Source organism: Spodoptera frugiperda, chromosome 25 (assembly GCF_023101765.2).
Source record: "Spodoptera frugiperda isolate SF20-4 chromosome 25, AGI-APGP_CSIRO_Sfru_2.0, whole genome shotgun sequence".
Classification (NCBI taxonomy): domain Eukaryota; kingdom Metazoa; phylum Arthropoda; class Insecta; order Lepidoptera; family Noctuidae; genus Spodoptera; species Spodoptera frugiperda.
Window position 1 is genome coordinate 4,421,990 of NC_064236.1, and position 20,313 is coordinate 4,442,302.

General features: G+C 34.5%; 2 protein-coding genes across 3 annotated transcripts in view; both read right to left on the reverse strand.

Moving 5' to 3' along the window:
- LOC118267037 (ADP-ribosylation factor-like protein 5A) overlaps positions 1-11,939 on the reverse strand; it is a 23,990-nt gene extending 12,051 nt beyond the window's left edge. Inside the window, exons 1-5 of one of the 2 annotated variants that reach the window (XM_050704404.1) lie at positions 11,533-11,911; positions 10,013-10,089; positions 9,881-9,976; positions 6,308-6,433; positions 4-113 (exon numbers count right to left, since the gene is read on the reverse strand). In XM_050704404.1, coding sequence (XP_050560361.1) covers positions 4-113; positions 6,308-6,433; positions 9,881-9,976; positions 10,013-10,089; positions 11,533-11,578 — 455 coding nt within the window. In that variant the 5' untranslated portion in view covers positions 11,579-11,911. Of the gene's footprint in view, positions 1-3; positions 114-6,307; positions 6,434-9,880; positions 10,090-11,532 lie in introns of both variants that reach the window. The other variant, XM_035580785.2, reaches the window with a different exon arrangement.
- A 1,777-nt stretch (positions 11,940-13,716) lies between these two features.
- Positions 13,717-19,420, reverse strand: LOC118266844 (alpha-mannosidase 2-like). Its single transcript, XM_035580430.2, has 6 exons — positions 18,805-19,420; positions 17,806-18,617; positions 17,611-17,703; positions 17,346-17,540; positions 17,151-17,262; positions 13,717-17,045 (listed from the first exon to the last, which is right to left on the reverse strand). The coding sequence occupies exons 1-6, from the start codon at positions 18,887-18,889 to the stop codon at positions 14,377-14,379; spliced, it is 3,966 nt and encodes a 1,321-aa protein (XP_035436323.2). The 5' UTR covers positions 18,890-19,420; the 3' UTR covers positions 13,717-14,376.
- Positions 19,421-20,313: the final 893 nt, after the last annotated feature.

Below are 20,313 nucleotides of genomic sequence, written 5' to 3' on the forward strand. Positions count from 1 at the left end.
TACCCTTCTCCAGTGAGCGCGCAACACGCCTGTATGTGCCAGGGGTGCTGCTTTATGGACGTCAGGTCCAACTGTTCGGATATCTCGGCCGCCGTCATCGAGCCTTTCACGTCCTGGAATTTAAAAGATAATTCGTATTAGACTAGATTATATATACATATAGATTCGAATACCGGGGGATTGAAGTGAAGTTTTCTTATTCATAAACACTTTTGCGAGCATATTAATGAATCAAGTAGTAGTTACATTTATAACATGGTATTTTCATAAAACAATCAATGAATTTATGACAGAAAAACAAGTATGAAATTGGAAACTTCTAAATCCCCGATTCCCGAACAACAACCATTAAATTCCTAACCCCCAAAAGCCGGCAACGCCAGAGGCGTTACAAGTGTAACGCCTCTGGTGTTTCAAGTGTCCATGCGCGGTGGCGATTGCTTACCATCAGGTGATACGTTAAAAAAATTAACAAAAGCTGAAGAACACGATATAAGTAAATGATTTTTCGTCACTACTGCATCAACATAGAAACATAAGTCAGACACATGTTCCATGTTCCATACGTCTGCGCGATTAAGCAACAAACACACGCGAACATACAAACTTTTACCTTTTCAACATTAGTAGGATAGGCACGTTTGTGACATACATACGCAGACAAACTTACGACTTTTATCCCCGAAGGGATTGGCAGATCTGCATGTTTAAATGACACCGAAACATTCCAATTCTTTCTTTCTTCAGGCCTTGGATCGAGCCTCAAAATGCTACAAGGTTAATTGGTTATAAGAACCCTTTGAGAATGAGGCAGTCAAGCAAATCAAATATTAGAGTATAATTATATAAGTATAATATAGATTATAATACTATAATCTAATACGAGTATTGAAATTAAAAGTATTTATTTTCCCACATTGAAAACTGCATTAATAGCAACAGGTTAGGTAATTTAGGTCCCCTATGAAGCTACGACCTCTCGAGTGGGGTCCATTTAGCGTGATGACTGACTTCCCTGTCACATCATAAACAAATATCACACGGTCTGTCTGTCTGTACTGTACGTAGTAACGTATCAAATATTAGGCATTAAGTAATGAAATGATTTGACAAAATAAAAGATTAAATGTAACGCTAACTTTTCGCGAGTTCTCTTTGCCATATCAAATATGGAATACAATACTATTTTTTATAATTTTACGTATTAATATTGAATAGATAGGAGAGAATTGATGTTTAGTAACATGACTTAGTTACAGATAGCAGACCTTTCTCCAGAATGCAAATTAACTTTCTTAAATAAAACTGTGAAGTTTAAAACGCAAGAAAGTACCATAGTTTCTGCAGACAGATCACCCAAGATCACAAGCCGAACCTTAAAGGTTAAAATGCCAGTTTTTATTCATTACGTCCAAAATGTAGTATGCAGGTCAACGGGTTAAGTTTTTTGCGGATACAATCGTGGTGTCACCATAGTACAGCATGCGTCACCAGCTCACCTGTTTGAGTCCGTCATGTCTTAAGAATTACAAATGAGATTTACGTAATTCTACTTACTTACTACTTATTATGATATAACAATCCGCTGGTTTACTAAGTATGCGGTAAATTCATACATACAGTCTTGTTAGTATGCGGTAGGTTGGACTTCACTGTGCTGTGTAGATCTTAGTTTCGATAAACTCAATTCGAATGAAACCTATTTGGTTTTAAACAGTTATGATTTTACCCACGACATGGTTTATGTTTTGGAAGTGTTTAGAACACAAATTTCACAAAATCGAAACAACCATTTTTGTATCAGACATATAGTTACAGGATTTTAACACGTGTGTTATGTTGTGCATTTGTCATCTAATTGCTATTAGGCGCGATCTAAGAGATCTAAGAGATATATCCTCAATACTAAAGAGATACAATAATAGCTTAAAACGGGTAAAGGTCTGATATTCAAAAGAACTCGAAATAATTCTTATGTAATATTGAAGAATACCAAGAAGCCTATCACTCACTGACTCATAAATGTATTCATCAATCTTGCATCTGTCTTTTATCTCACATTATTTAGTCACCGCTGTACGACTTTTCCCGTGGCATATTAAAAGGCATTAACATAATGTTTTTTCATCTTTTAAGGGCCCTCAAAAGACTCGCGAGTATTATACAACTTGGTGACCTTGTTATTAATTTATTTGGCATCATTTTTATACCAAAGGAATTGCGAGCGAATTCGTACGTCTAAACAAGGATTTGCTTGATTTTTCCCTAATCCAAATATCCTCTTTTGAAATATCCTTTATCCTGTTCTATGACATTGGGGTGTATCAGTAATATTGGTACCAAATCGGAGTACAAAAACAAAAGACTGACCAAAACCTAGCACAAAAAGCATCGAACTAACGATCGAAACATTAATATCTCCTTAATCTGTCTACAAAAAAGAAATCCAAAGCCTCGACATAAGGCAACATACGATACTCTTTAAAAATATCGCGTTTCCTTCCTTCGAAAATGTCACGCAGTTTATAAAATCAACGAAGTATACTTTCACATATCACGTCGCTTGCTTCTTTCAACGAGCCTGCCCACCTTGTAGAGCCTAGCGCATTAAGGTATACGAAACTGTCTCTCACTAAAATAATTTGGACTTTATTATACAATGGTAGAGTTGAAATTATATTAAATGAGTATTCGGTTAACTTGATGAGCTGTTGCCTTTGCTGGTGTTTATCTCAGAGAATAAACAAGCGTTCAAGGATATAGAACGAGCAATGTATATTTTGGTTATAAATAATGATGACGTATTGCGGTTGACACAGGTGCTACTTGTATGAAATATGGTACGCTATATGGTTGATTTTTACTAAAGAATATAACAAATTACACATTTACAGCGTGATTTTTAATTATATGTTGAGAAGGCAACATTATTGTCGCCGATATGTATTATTACTGCTAATTTTGAATAGAGACCATAAATTAAGTATCTATTAGACATACCTGATGTCATTTAAAAAGCATCACTGCATATTTAAATGCGTCATAATATTATACTGATTATAGCACTTGACCGCAGATTTTTAATCTCCAAATAAATATAATGAACACAAATACATATTGTCATACATCAAATATTTAGTTGTAATATTAGTGATTGACCTTGGTGTAACCTTAAAACTTAGTTTTAGCACGCAATATTTCAATAGAGTTGTGATATTAATTATATAAGGTAAGGTGGTGGCAAAAAGTGTCTGTATATCATTGTGTATGTACGCAGTAACTGCACTTTCACATTCCGCATACCGATTTGAAGGTTATAATATAAATAACTGTGTTATTATCGGGCGAAATTAGAGCCATCGTTACTGTGCAGTAGCGATAATCTCTTTACCTTATTTAATATTAGTGTATGGTTTTATGCATCGTTTAATCAATTGGCTTCTATGGTTCATGTATGGTATACGGCGTAACACGATTAAATCTAGTCGGTTAATCGGTCTACAATTAATATAATGTAAAATGCAAAGTTAATCATGTGATGAGAAAATTTAGCAATTGTAAAGCCTTTTAAGCCAATATCTTACACAGTATTAAATAGGTACATACAGGGTGTCCCTGAAATCGACGTCCAACGGGCACTAGATGATCAGCAAGGTTCCAACTGTTATCAGAAAAATATAAAAAAATTCTAAGTCCTACAGTTTTTAAATTACAGTGACTTATGTGTTATCCACGAAAAAGTACACCCTGTGCCAGTCATTTGACTCTTGTTGCTACAAATATTAATTTTTTTCGTCTGCAATCTTCCTTACATTATCCTGAATAGTGCTCCAGTAATATGGAATCATAAATTCTTAGCCAACTGCTTTAGATTGGAAAACATTGTTAGTTTTAGAGGAACCAAATACTCTGAATAAAATTTTCACTTTACTTTAAGTGACTGTACTGAATAAATTATGTATGGCGCTAGTAGTGGCAAATTTCACCAAAGTTGGCGCATTTAATAAGGATTATAAAATGGTATAGCACTTTGCACATTATTTCTTAAATTCGACACAAAAAAAGATTTTTCAACGAAACTCCGTTTCGATGAATTTATTTGAACTTACTAAAAAATCTTCTAGTGTGCTCAAATCATACGTTACAACCTCGTATGCACTAGACAACACTTTGCACGCGATTTGTTATCATCATGTTGAAAATCAGCGAGGATATCTTGTCAAACAACATTGTCTGTATACTCATGATTTCGCTTGCAGCTTTCGTCGGCAATATTACTAGACTTACTCTAGTAAGTCTAAAATAAGGAACTGATGTTGTGTATCATGTTTCACTAAATAATATTGAATGATTGCAATATGATGTTCATAGTGCATCAAACACATTATCAAATGTGTAGTAAAATCAAAAGGAACGGACGCGGCAGATTCATGTATACAGCATATCGACGCGATAGTGGTGTGGTGTACCTTGCGCACAATTACTCGTCATATCCCCATCAAAAAAAAGAAATGGGTGAATCCTCCGATTAAGTTACGTAGCATCAAATATTCTTTACTTTGTCGAGAAAGAGTTATTTGCACCGTTACAAGGAATTGCAGATAAAGCAAAAAATAATTTAAAAAATAAATAAGCAACACGGCGCAAATAGGCAGTGCTCAGCTAAAATGGCGTAGCCCGGGTACGATGGCTCGAGATGCACAACACCAGTTCGTCTAGCGATAATATTGCCGACGAATGCGGCAAGCGAAATCACGGGTCAACAGACAATGTTGTTTAACAAGAGATCCTCGCTGATTTTCAACATGATGATAACAAATCGCGTGCAAAGTGTTGTCTAGTGCATACGAGGTTATAACGTATGATTTGAGTACACTAGAAGAATTTTTAGTAAGTTCAAATAAATTCATCGAAACGGAGTTTCGTTGAAAAATCTTTTTTTGTGTCGAATTTAAGAAATAATGTGCAAAGTGCTATACTATTTTATAATCCTTATTAAATGCGCCAACTTTGGTGAAATTTGCCACTACTAGCGCCATACATAATTTATTCAGTACAGTCACTTAAAGTAAGGTGAAAATTTTATTCAGAGTATTTGGTTCCTCTAAAACTAACAATGTTTTCCAATCTAAAGCAGTTGGCTAAGAATTTATGATTCCATATTACTGGAGCACTAATTAGGATAATGTAAGGAAGATTGCAGACGAAAAAATTAATATTTGTAGCAACAAGAGTCAAATGACTGGCACAGGGTGTACTTTTTGAGGATAACACATAAGTCACTGTAATTTAAAAAGTGTATGACTTAGAACTTTTTTATATTTTTCTGATAACAGTTGGAACCTTGCTGATCATCTAGTGCCCGTTGGACGTCGATTTCAGGGACACCCTGTATATGAACATAATATTATTGGTAACACAATTTTAGATACATTTAGATAAAATTAATTTCTCCAATGACCTATATGAAAATAGTCAACAAATAGTTTTGACGGCTTCGCCGGCGTTCCGTTCATATAAATAAAGTATAGCTCATACTCTGTTCTTACACCAAATTTCATTAAAATCCGTTCAGTAATTCCAGACGGACAAACATCCCAATATCCGAACAAACAAACTTTCACATTTCATATTAGAGTTGCAGTAACATTTTCCTTTGTACAAACCGCTATCATCTCACAAAAGTATAAAACCTTGGAACTTGACAAGCCGACCTTGCTCTTAACTTGTATGAAGGTTTAATTCCGGTTAACGATGCCATTGAGAAACTGCATGGCTGACTCAGACTGTGTGAAAATGTTCATTCTTTTTCTTTAGCATTTAATATAAAGTTTCAGTTTACTATTAAACTGCGTCTGGTCTTCTTTCGAGGTGTTTGATAGAATAGATGTGTGATAGAAGAATGTATTGAAATATACTTGTATAACTTTCGTCTTGCACTACACCTCTCTCTATCTTGTCGTCTTATTGTTCTAGAGGATCATAAGAGGAGATTCCATATCATCAGGATAATCAGGAGATTTATTGTCCATATAAAATACTAAGTGTTGACTAGGTATATTAATATTGTAATGCATTATCTCCCGTGGTGGTTTATCTCCGTGACATAAGCTGGAATAAACGAAATCGCTTATCTCTCTCTCTCACTCTCTCTTTCTCTCTCACTCTCTCTCTCTCTTTCTCTCTTTCTCTCTCACTCACTCTCCCTCTCTTTCTCTCTCACTCTCTCTTTCTCTCTCCCTCTCTTTCTTTCTTTCTCTCATTCTTTCTCTAGGTAAGGGTTCTGCTATATTTTAATTATACTGACCTGTTTGTTGGCATACACAAGTAGACAGGCTCTGCTAAGCTCCTCATGCTTCAGCATCTGGTGCAGCTCATCACGGCTGATGTTCAGTCGGTTACGATCCGTCGAATCAATAACCATTATGACGAACTGAATAAACAGAGAAAAATACTTTGTAATCATCGTGATTGTATGAAATTACCAGATTAGTATACTTAAACTAATGTTCAAGGTGTATTGACTTTGATATAGCATATTAGTGTTGTTAGTAAGGGTCATTTTCGGTGCAAATAAACTGTTATTCTTTCTTTGCTTTCTGTATATCAAGGGTTATTTAGCTCTGAATAACTTATGTAAGTCCATAATGCTATTCCTCGTAGGGGCAGATAAGGGTGTGCTTACACTTCACTCTGGTGTAGTATGAATTCTTATTCTATGGCAAAACTGCTCAGATTTCTCTTTTGTTTAATTTTACAGGAAAAATCACCGTGAGAATCAAACTATGACAATACTCGTATAAAACAAACATCAGCCAATGGACAATAAAATATATACGAACCTAATCATAATATAATAAGAAAATGATAAACATCGCTGAGCATATTTAGCATGAACTACTCTATTTACATGGCAATTAATACCGAACAATTGCAAGAAGCGTACATTGCAATTACTGTAAACAATGGCTGGAGCATAAACAAAAATTCATCGCGTGCGTTGATCGTGGAGTCATTGGGGCATAATTAATAAAGTGACATTATAGCGACCGATCGAGGCAATTTGGCTATTAAAAATGTAAGATACTGCAACTGCGGTAGGTAAATGGCTCGAGCACTGTGCGCATAGCAATCATTCATCACGAGTAAATATCATTCATACTTGATGACAAAATTGGACGGGGTCTTAAATGGATCGCCTTTATAAGGTGGTTGTAGACCAAGGCAACTTAATTTATCCATGATATGACCGACATTGTTGTTCTTTTCCTTATTCATTTTTACATTATTTTGATCTTTAAGTTATGTATTTCCAAGAGACTTTAAAATTGTAGCCTTTCTAGTTATGCGCTTAGCCATAGTTGTATTTAAATTGTTTATACCATCAATAGGTACCTACAACGCAATAGCAAATCAAATGGCAATTGCAACAATTAGTCTACTGGTATTATCAACTATCATGGTTGACCTCAAGTTACAAAGTAGGTACCTACGTTCTAGTTCGCCAATCACGAAGTTTCAGTGTCGATCTCTCGATTAATTTCGAAACCCTCTACAGCACGGAATTAAAACATAACTTGAGAAAAATGTTTACAAGATAACTTGTAAAATTTCTAGTCAATTGACATTCAACTCTATCAATGTTGTTACAAGGTTAAAAATTTAACAACCGTGTCAGTTTGGGATCTTGATGCGCTAGCTTCTTGAAGATAACAACAGATAGAAAAAAATACTGTTTATACACGCTTATATTAGATGGAAACAATGCATTCCGAGTTATCATTCGCCTTGCAGCCATTTTTAAGCCCATAGATAAGCGATCTAATTTTTAATTTATTTTATACCACTACTGGTATATTACACACATAATAATTATTACTGACAGTAGTCATAATATTAATTATATATCCTTTTCCGAGATTCTACCCAATAAACTATTTTGTAATTAATTTCGACCAATACATATCGTAAATTGAAACATTTTTATCTACATTATTAGATAGTGTAATAATACCTAGTATGTAATTTACAAATAAATGTAATTATTATATTAGAAATGATTTGTACATGGTCTTATGTACGTGATGATAACAACATAAGTCCTAGTCATATTAAAGAGACGATCATTTTAAATGATACAGGAAAATATATAATATGTTGGTAGAAGGAAAACAACACAGACGAATGTTATAACGGTACTTAGATACTGAGAATAGCTCTTGTTAAGATTTCGATATTTCATAAAATTTAAAACGACTACTCTCTTATTGTAGCTTTTCTTCTTCTCTTTCTGTTTTCTTCTTCTAATTCTCGTATTAGCACTAACGCTGGGAATGTACCCTTGACCACAGGGCTGTTACTGACTATAACATGGGACCAATAAAATAACTGGTAAAAAGAGGGAGTTACATTTAATATGAGCACTTTTGCTTCCCCCTTTTTTTAAGGGGGAAAATCATCCAATGACTTCTATCGCATTGGGCGAGGCGAGAGTGACTGTCGGACTCTTACTGACTAAAAATCACCCCGTTCCTACTCCTGCTTTTAGAGCCGGAGCCCCGGTATCCCACTAGGCAGCTCCAGGTTTTGCTTCCCCTTACGAGAATAAAAGATGTCGTTGGAAGCATACCATAACTTTGACAATAATTTAAAAAGTCCAAAAATTCGTTAAAATAGCCCAAATTTTCAGTTACAAATTACAGTTTTTACATACAGGTAATCGAATTATCCACATTAAGTGAAAGCGTACAAGTATCGCACGCAAAAATTGGTGAACAAGGCCAACTTCTACCGGCTACTTAAGGATAATGAATATTTCCAATGGCATTGCAACCCACATAATTTAATATGTATTTTTACCCGACTGCCAAGGAAGGGTTATGTTTTATATTTTGCGCCAGATAATACAGATTATGAAGACCCAGAAGACCTAAGTAATTTTAAATACGTATTTAAATACGTATGTATGGAATATACTTTTATACTAAAAACTATCGTTAAATATAGCCCTACACCCCGCACAGGTAATTTCAATATCTTTTTCCTATAGGGAAGGGTCATAGAACTCGTCTGTCGAGTTTTCGCAAGCAGTATTGTCTAACAAGGAATTTACTTTCGATACCGAAACCAAGTATTATTATTAGATTACTAGGATTTTATTCACGAAATGAGAAGTTGTGTGTCAGGTATAAGGCAGTAGAAACTAGTCTACCCGAGGGACTACACTCTGCCACATGGAACTTCATCATCATGATGACGTACTAGACATCCACATCTGAACATAGACCCCAATAACTCCCAGACTGAATAGTTAACTTCATAACATAACTGACAAAATGGCCGTGGTTGTTTAATATTGTGTACTCCTCTTTTTTCTATTCGGAAACTAAAAGGTTTGAACTTACAAATTTACGCAAGCTCATGAGATCATGTAAATTACTATTATATTTGGTACCGCATAGCTTTACCATTTTATACAACAAAAAAAACTATTTTAAGTGTGTAACAGTGCTATCTTTAATATAAAATTACTCATGCACTGCATGAATGCACCAAGACACTGAATAATAGATATTGTTTGCACAGACAGTTTAATTGTCAGACTATTTGTATTTACCTAAATAATTATATGCCACATTCATTCGCCTGTTATGCAGATGAATGCATACTAAGGCATCCACATTTTTATTTCTTATTACTGAACCTGAAATGCATTACCTAAACCTAACTGTAAACATATAAGTTTTATATGAATGTAATTACAATTTAAAGGACCTGTACATATTTATTGTAATTTAATCAACTATAGTTTTATATATTATATTTAAACTTATATTTCTTTTTATATCGAGTTAAAAAGAATTAAATATTAATCAGTTACCTCGCTGTTAGTGTAGTACGTAGTCCATGCTGATCGCAAGCTCTGCTGCCCGCCAAGGTCCCACATGACGAAACGCAGGTTCCGCCAGACTACCTCCTCTACATTGGAACCAATTGTGGGCCTGGTGTGGACAGCTTCGCCCAGAAGCAACTGGTAGAGTATCGTCGTCTTACCAGCATTGTCTAAACCAACGAGGACCAGCTTGTGTTCTGTGAAGAGGTGACAGATTACACTATTAAATATGAGTAAATATGAGAACATACTACTGGGATACTGGCTTATTTTGATATGTATCTACAATTTGCTACATGCACATGGATTTATCTTCATCAGAATAGAATTGTCAGTAAATTCTAATGCTAGGTGGTTGTCATTGAGAAGAAAAAGGTATTTAAAAAACTAATTATTAATTATTTCAGTACTATTTCTAGCAATAACTTAGAATTAAAATGCAGTCCACACTTCTTTTACTTGATCTCTATTACTTTCTTGCAATGATGTAACTTTTGTTACAAAACAATGTTAACTTACATAATTGCAATTTGTAATTGATGTTTTACTGCAATCATATTACATTTCAACATACAATAAACCTGATTGTTTTTTAATTTCATTGTTGTCTTTATATTCTTCAATTCTTTTTTTTATAATATGCCTTGCTTGTAAAAGTTAGTGTAGGTAGATAAATGTGATGCATGTACATCAAATGTATATTTATTTATTTATTCATTGCTTTGATCCTTTACTAATTAATTATCCTAATTTATCCTCAACTCTACTCACAGTTCACTCAATTCATACTGCACAGTTTCACCCAGTAGTGCAATGTTTTATAGGCTATAATAGCCTTCCCTGATAAATAGACTATCCAATAAAATAATTATTCATATCAGACCTTTATTTCCGGACAAACATCTCAAACATAGAAAAATCTCTTCACCTATGTATATTAGTAATTAACCATAGATAGGTATATACTATTCTTACATTTTCATCTTTTATAATATGTTATAACTATAAAAATATGTTTGTTTGTCTTCCTTTCTTATTATGGAGCAATTTTAAGTTATGATTTGTGTCTGGAGATATGAGAAGCTTTGAGTTAATGTAGGATTCTATTCTTCCTTGAACCACATGTGTAATACCTGGTAAGGAGTATATTTAAAATGCTCTTTAGGTACTTAATTGTGTAGAAGATTGTACCTATATTCTCTGATACATGAATATCTTCAATAGAGATCTATATATTGTATACTTTATTGACTCATAACATTTCCTATACTTTAATTCCTTTGTCTAAAATATTTGCAAAGTAAACTGTACATATATGAAATATGTTCAGAAATAAAGTAAATAATGTTGTTATCTTTGTTAATTAACATTGCTACGCTACATATCGCCAAATACATGTTTATCGTTCAAGTTTTGCATGTACCAGTCTAACAAGGTGAAGTTTTTGACGAAAATATGGAAGTTAAAATATGTCACAGATATTATACATTCATTATTACGAGCCAATTGGGTCGAACTAACGAACAAAGGCCTCTTTATCAGTATAAGTTCTCGCTGGCGTTGAAGTGTGAGACTAACACATCTTAATTTTTTATCTTATCATAAACGTGAGATTAATGAAAATTTTATATCAAACTTACCCTCGTTCCCGAACAAGCTCCAGATCTTCGAAATAAGTAAGCCCATCCTGGCAAACCTCGTCCTATCCTAATTCACAAACTTCAAGGAGACAATGAATTCGTAAACTATTTATTTATTCTCATTGTCGAAGACATTTGTACGTCTACAAGCAGTATTATGACTTAAAATTCCACTGCATACCGTTTATGGAACTGTTTTCACGCTCTAGTTCACTTTAATATTTCACTAAAACTCATTTTTATTCGTATGTGCATTAAGATATGTTTGTTACGCGTCTCTTTACTTTTACTACAAAACGAACGACGTTACGCATTGAAAGACAGCGACAAGACAAGACAGCGCCCCCTTGCCCTTGCCTGCCCCCTCCGTCAGATAGACAATCATTAAAAGCAAATCACATTTTTAATCTGTACAGTTTTTGACATGGCTGCAATCAAAGACAACAAAATGTTGCCATATCATACTTTGAAAACATTCAGTACAATTCTGTTACTTTGGAGTTATACACTGATGTAATTTTATATTATCTACTCTGTAAAAAATTACAATATATGCACGGAAAAATATTGTCACTTAATTTCTAAGCATTCTGAAATCATCCATCGAATTTGAATAATCGTACACATTGAACAACTGTAGAAATTGTGGAAAAAATGTAAAAATATTTTAAACAATGTATAAATTATTAATTTATAGTTACTACATTTCCACTCAAATTGGGACAGCGTTAGAAACGGGCAACATGAATCAATAGACAATGAAAAAAATTAATACCGGAAATGAGTATTACGTAAATTGGAACGCATGATGGATGGAAAAGGGAAGGTTATTTGCAGACGTATAAAATTGATAACTTACGAACTAAACATTTATTTCAATAAAATATTATAAAGTATAATAATTATTAAACCTTGACTTGAACTATTAAGTTGTTTTTGCTCTATTTATTAAAATATGCTATGATTTTGATTAAGTATTAAAATATTTTTTCAATTTACCCATTAATAATGAATCAACATTATTGATTCTGTAAAACTAAACATTTACTGCACTTGATTGAGCAAAACGGAACGTAGAGTGGAAGGAACGCGGTCCCGATGAGCGCGGTAATATTAAAAATAAATGATCTAATATTAAAGATAATAATTAATTGAATCCATTTGTAATGGACTTCAAAAATGTAGGTTGCTAATTTGTTAATGTTTTTATCAATGTCAATGTCCAGTAGATAAGTCTGAAATTATTGGATAATCGAATCGTCCCCACTTTCCCAGATTGCGAGGTATGTACTAAATTAAAAAAGTTATATACCACAAACCGAAATACTGTAAGGGGAGACCTCTTATGACTTACCTAATTTAAACTACATTTTGATGATGATTGATTTATTTAACTAAGTATTTATTTTGCTTAAAAATATATTTTTTTAATTTTCCATTTTCGTTGTAATATTTAGTTGTATTATGCTTCTATAGACGAGTAGGTACTACTTGTAGTTTTATATAAATCATGTGACTGGTCTCCAAACTGTGTAATTTGAAGCACAACATTAAACTATACCTACGGTCAGAGAAAATCGGCGATACCACTTCGTTTTTGAAGTTACTATACTTTCCTTGTGTATTCTGTCAAAATCAGAACCGTTTTGCTTCGACGGAGTTCGACGCAACGATCTCCGGGGGTACGGTGAACTTCCATGCCGGATTACCGCTGTGGGATCTGGAGATGAAGACCCTCGCGCGATTGTATCTACAGTTTGCGCGCAAAGGTAAAACTCCATTACCATTACCATTAGTCAGTAAGAATCTGACATTGGTCATTCGCCTCACCCAAGGCGGGCTAAGACATTGCATGATTTTCCCTCCTAAAAAGAGGGGATGACTGACTGGTGAACTCAATTAATGAGGCCCTGGAAACGGCTGCTAGCATGTAGCGACACATATATTTATTATTATATTATACTAAAATTCTTTATTTATCTTTATTCATTCAGAAAAAATATTTAAAAATATAAAAACAAGAGCCGTTGTGTGGCAAATATAATTATGTCCTGGTAGATGGCAATGGGAGCTTCTATGTCATTAATCCGTTTAAATGGGCTGTCAATAGGACATATCTGTTATCTACTAAAGACTTACTACTAAACTTCTAGATACCTAGATCTGGGTAAATAACAACACAAATCAAATTTTATTCAAATGTTTATGTACAATTGTAAACTATCTTATAAATTTTCAGTATAAAGGTCTAGTTCCGTAATTTATTTTTTACATGTCATACACTCTCTCGCTTTTCCACCAGAGATGTGCTATGATACGAACCCGTGGATGCGTTAGGCTTCCACAAGTCATATACATTAGTAAACATAGCATAGCACTGTTTGTGGTGTTTTTTATATGGAAAGATGCGTACTATTGGTGCGTGCTATGGATGTGTGTTAGTCGTATACTGATATGGATGGCTTCCCTACTATCGATACATCGTATACTAGCTGCGCATCTTCCTCGCACAGCTACATAGCTTAATATCAGTGGAAACGGTCACATAGTTTCACAGCTTAGCTGTTACATCTTCGTAGTATACCTACATAGCACATCTTTGGTGGAAAGGCACCCTTAATCAACATTTAACTTTAAAAGGCCCAAGAAGCATATTATTTTAAAAAGCATCGGTTGTCATTATAGTTATCAGTATTATGTCTTTGTTCACACTTCTTAGCTTTGAATGTTTACTTTCTCACCTACTGACATGCAACAGCTTACTTTCTGTGGTGACAAACTGTACCAGGTACTCAAATTATCAGTTCATACACTTATGCAGATGAATAATCGACATTGTTTCATTTAAAATTGTATTCTCAAGGTAGTCAATTCCATCGGCGGAAAGTTGGTAAGGCTTAGTACAAATACTGGCACTCCTCCATCGGTTCCTGGAAGATTCATCTGATCTATTTTCTTTGCATTACGAAGTATCTTTTTTAAGACCACTTGGCTATCACCACTACAGTGCAGTTGTGCAGTGTTGTCTACTTGACAGGAAAAAGTTTGCCGGTGTAGGGTCATCAACGCAGTGTTGGGGTTAGCGTGTCGAAACGTACTTCTGTGTAGGACTGCTCTGAAATTGACAAGAGAAACATCACAAGGAAAAGAAGTTTTAACCAAAGGTAGAAAAGTGTAGTAACAAAGTTGAGTGTGATTTTTTTCGATAAGGAATATATCCAGCAGGTAATCGAGAGCGTTGGCTAAATATAATGCAGATAGACTGGGCAATTTTAATTCAGTTTTGTGTGCTTGTCGATTAAAAGAGTTAGCTGAATCCATAAGATTTTCCAACAACATGTAATTTCTATGGCACGTAGCGGTACTATCTGCCAGTCCTTCATGAGTACCTCGGCCATCATTAAAAAGGACTCGTCTATCGAGCATGAATAGCATTTGCCCTTCTTGTAGAGCAGTGACACCTTGAGCATGGTCTGTTATGAAGGTAAGTCTTGTTTTTCTATCTTGTATAAATGCCATACTCGTTATTGGGTACATGTTAGACTCAATGCGACGGCTGATATTCAAAGTTCGCCGAGTGTACTGGAAGCCATTGTTGTCTGTAAAGATCTCAGGAGGATTACCATTATTGATATCTGTTTGTATTGACAGAAAGAGTTCTAATTCTCTGTACTTAGGTGACACTTCATAATCTACTTTGCTTTCCAAAAAAATAGCACTTGACAAAGGACTTCTGAGGAGATTGAATATTTTGGTTGTGTGTTGTAATAATCGTCCATAAACAGTGGTTATTTCTGTAGTGACTAGTCCTGATACAATCAATAAAATTTTCTTTTTAACTCCAAATCTGTAATCTGATAGAATGTCATGCAAGGGTTTCGTAGTATTTGTATTAAATAAGAACATTCCAGAATTAAAATCCGAATCCCTAAACGCGCCGAAATCAATAAAAACGTTTTTCTCAATATTTGTTTCTTTCTCGATTACTGTTTTCAAGAAGCCAGTAAATTCATCAAACAAAAGTCTGTGTTTATAGCTCTCAAGTTGTATGTCACCTGACTGTATTGGTTGAATGGTAAATGGATACACAGTTCCGTTATTGATTACATCGTCAATGTGGCACGATAAACAATATATGGTAGCAGCATTCTGTGAAGCATCGTATGTGTCCTTAATTTTAAAAAGTTCAAGTGTTAACGGAGGTATCATTACAGAAAAGACAATTTTGTAGAACATTCTAGACAATTTAATGAGATTTTCCGAAGTGTAAGTCCATACTGGATTTATCTGAACTGTTACGTCTCTTTTATTGTGATCCACGATTCTTATGTTTGGATATCTTGTAGTGAGTTCTACAATTTCCGTTCGCTCATGACTTAAGGAGTTAAAAATGTAAACTTGATCTCCGGGCGAAACTGTCCTCAACACGGATGCGAATACACCATCTCTGTACACATATTTTTGTAAATAGGGAACATGTGTGTCCGGCTTCAAACTTAAGAAACTAGCTGAAATTTCCTGAATGTACCAGCAGTCTCTGGCTGTATTTAGTATTTGAGTGTGAACATACTTTAAGGCGTTTGCTGAAATTGTTCCGCTTACGACATTGCGGTCAAGTAGACGCGCAACTGTTTCTCTTGTTTTTATTAAGAGTTCAAATATTTGCGAAATATTGGAGCGGCGAAATACGTTAAGATTCAAAGCAAAAGAAAATAATATTTCTGTAGTTCGCAGTGTTGCGTGCAAACGCCTTAATAGAATCTTAGTAAACGGTCTTGATGTATAAAACCCAGTCCAATATGCAGGACTACCGACACTAATATCAGCAAAATTAAGAAAGTCACCTTTCAAAGTAGGAAAATGTTTATGATTGGATTTTAAATAATCAAAATAATCTTTAGCTGTTCCAAATTCTATGCTAGCTTTATAAATTTCTTTATTTGCTGCTACAAAGTCCGCAATTTTTTGATAATTATTGAACTGAAAGTCGAACTCTGCTTGCATTTCGTAATGGTACGGGCCACCTATAGGTGCAATAATGGTGTTATGGGGTGATATTGTTCCTGTTTTAGAATATTGTTCGAGAAGCACTTCAGCCTTTTCTTTTACATTGAAAGCGCTGACATCAAGGTTTCTATGATTTGTAGCAAAGTTATATTCTGACGCACAGAGAGGGCCATTTGGGCCGCACGCTCTAAAGCCAGCTGAATTAAATTGCAGATAATGTGTTAAAACAGCATGTTTCGGATAACGATCCTTCCCCATTTTGTCGAGTACGTCATTTAAATTGGAGGGATAAGTTTTATCGTCGTCCCAACTTTGTAACCATATAAAGTCGCTGTATTGATATTCAGATAAATATTGTTCCCAAGCGTAATGAAGATTTGTGAAAACCAGTTCGTTAACATTTGATGCGGCTAGTAGATAAGTCATAGTTGGACTATGAGTAACACTGTTAGTCAACCACGCTACTTTTGGAGTATAATTCAAATGTTGCTTTAGCCACTGGTGCCCTGAAAACAAAAACTAACTATAGCCATGGGAACTAGGTACATTTACACGCAAAACATTATTATTAATGTTCACATGTTGAATCGTCCTTACTTAACTCTTCTTACCTTCTGTCAGCTGATGGACGAGTCCAAATAAATGCGATGTTGCTTCATCAGGTTCGACCCAACCTCCCGTTGTAATTTCAAGTCTGCCTGATCTTAATAATTTGCGAAATGCCTGAAACGTATAAATTACTATTACTTAGTTTAAAATTAAATAGGACATCAATAATGCATGCTTATTTAAAGGTATATCCTCACCGCTCGATTTCTGTGCGTCGTTGTTTTCCACCAATGACTCAGATGTGATATCTCATTCCAACTAAATGTTAGTGTGTTGTAGAACTGCAGCTTTTTTACAATATTAGATAGAATTTTGTTAACACTATCATTGTGATATTGTGCATATGATCGTCTCCATATTGAGTCGACGTGGCTTCGAGGTATTAGGATAACCTTGAAAATATTAAATCTATTAAATATAGTTGAGATCCTTACACAATAAATGCAAAGTTTACGAGATTACCTTCAAAGGTGGCCATTTTGGATTCCTCATTAGAGATTCATATCGGCTATCGAAAATATGATTCCAAAAATGCTTCCTGCTCATCCAAAACGGCTGAAAAACAATTGAACATTAGACTCGCCACAGTTCATCATATCTCTTCTTCTCTATTCTGTGATCATAATAATATGTATTACGAATGTATTGAGAACTCACCTCTATATTCAGTTGTGAAAATTTTTCTTGCGCATCAATGTCCGTATTTGTTGTTTTTAGTATAGAACAAGAGTAGGGGTCGGATGTTAGATTATACGTGAACAGTGTACTATCCATGGGTAACCCTTCGATGAGAAAATCTGCTTTTTCATTCTCTGGATCTATATCTATAATACTATGCATTGTCTGTCTACGCACTGCACTACTGGCTGTACTTTCTGTTTGGGTCTTGATTTTATTAGAATTTGGAATCAAAATGCCCTTGACCTGTATCTCTTCTTTTTCATTCTTTTTTTCGTGAAATTTCGGAATGATTACTGTGTTTTCTTTACTGCTGGTTCCTCTTTGTTCTGTACTAGCGTGCATGTCATGGTCTTCTACGGGTGGGAAGAATCTGGATGGTGTAGGAATTTGATAGTAGTTTTTGATTGCCAATTTTACGTTACGTGCATTGGTAAAATTAGAATAAACTTCTGTCCGTTCTTTAGGGGGTTCCGTTGTTACGTTTATGTCTGTAAACGTATTTCTGGTCAACCTTAGTTCATTCGACGTTGATGGGTTTGATATCTTTGTTTTCGAATATGAAGCTTTACCTTTACTTGTTTCTAGTGAAGTCAATATAGTTGATATTTTTGGCCGTTGTATATTATGGAAAACTGTCTTCATTTGAGCTACGTTTGGAAAGAGTAGAGCTTCGTTGACACGTACAGAATGAATGTTAGTGAGATTTTTCCATATTGAATCTGGACCGGCATTTTCACTAAATGGTCTCTGTACCATTTTTGATTGGTTTCGCACAATTTTCCGTAATGCTGAAAGTTTACATGTTATTAATTTTAGTGAACAATTACTATTTTTTATGAACTTTATAAAAAATAGTTATGGTTAAAAATTGTAATGTCACCACAGTAACGAATTTTCTTAACGAAAATACTGTTTTTATTACATGATTACTTTTAAAATCACTTTCAAATAATGACAGCATAAATGTAAGCTTACTTTTTTCATAGCACTTTACTTTGGCAGTGAGAAGGAGCACAATAATAATTAAGACGGATGTCCAGACGCGGATTGTACTGGCCATCGCTGTTCAACAACTAATTGAGGCATTCATTATGTGAGTTGTTTGAAAAATATACTTTTGTCATGACACTGTTTACCTATGTTCAGTGTCATGTTATGTTCCGTACGGACTTCTTGTTTTCAAACATTTTCTGTTACATGAACACTTTATGTTTTCAAAGAGTTGAAAGATTACTTTTACATTGTGAATTTTAATTTATAAAATCTCTTCGCTTTGTTTTCGGAATGTTCACTGTTAGAATACCACACATATTCTAATTTATGATTATTAGATGATGATTAGTTTTGATTATAAAATATAGGAAATAATCGGCCATGCCTTTGTATTCTAAGGGAATGCCTACGGTACTGGTAGTTCCATATTGTTGAATTTCATTATTTACATATGTAAGTTAAATCTAGTTATAATTCCATAATTAAAATACACACGAAGGGTTAACAAGGCTATTAGGTAACGTTCAATTAGTTACTGAAGTATTAAAGAAGTATTGATTAATCAATGATTTATGATTGTTCTGTGTATTTTGTATTACGGAGCTCTACTCAGGCCGAGAAAGATCACAATGTTTGTAAATAAGCAAACCATAAGCTACTAAGAAATACGTCTTGTCAATTCAGAATTCCGCGTGTTTCTCACTGTATCACAGAAAAGCACTGGCTTTACCTTTGTATTCTGTTTACTAACATGTTACATGATCCTGGCATGCCCAGCATACAACGCATGCAATTTATGCACATGTAAATGGAAATCGCTACAACAGGTAGTAATGTCCTACTTACTTTCACCAGGAACAATAGGTATCTTGTTTCGTGGTACTTCTGTAAATTGTTATACAATGGTTCTACACGAACAAAGTACTAATTAATGATTGTGTTAAAAGAATTTTGGCTCAAAGAATTATAAGCCAGGCCTTAGACATGATCAACTAAAACCTGTGTAACATGTGAATATAATTACGTGTCCAATAACTACCTACTTATAGTTTGACTTTTGTATGCACGGTTGGTGCGGTGGCTGGGCATTCGGCTGCCATGGAACGTGTAGCGGGTTCACCAACGTTCACCCGGGACACAGGAGGAAATCGTAGTCAGGGGCAATTAAAAAAAAAGTTTTCCTTTCGTGAGACATACTAAATTAATTATTATGTTAAAATCGGCTTACACACGTAACTGTTAGCAGCGCGACAATCGTTGCGTCGTGAATCGTGAAATGCTGCTCTATGATATGAGCAATATGAGCATCTAGCATGGCTTGAAACTAGTCCATTTCCCCTTCAAACAGTTAGGTACCTACGTAAGCCGATAACATAATAACTTAAAAAAAGTTGTAAAAAAATAAAGGCCTTTCATAAATGATTAGCAAATAGTTTATTAGAAAAGAGACCTTTTACTATACTACCTACCCATTTCATTGATAAAATACCT

What these genes read in the sequence shown, in the direction of transcription:
- LOC118266844 (XM_035580430.2), bottom strand. Translation starts at nt 18,889, where the DNA reads ATGGCCAGTACAATCCGCGTCTGGACATCCGTCTTAATTATTATTGTG. An exon ending in AGTAAAGTGCTATGAAAAAA is followed by an intron (nt 18,618 to 18,804) that starts GTAAGCTTACAT and finishes GTAAACTTTCAG; the next exon opens with CATTACGGAAAATTGTGCGA. An exon ending in CAAAATGGCCACCTTTGAAG is followed by an intron (nt 17,541 to 17,610) that starts GTAATCTCGTAA and finishes AATATTTTCAAG; the next exon opens with GTTATCCTAATACCTCGAAG.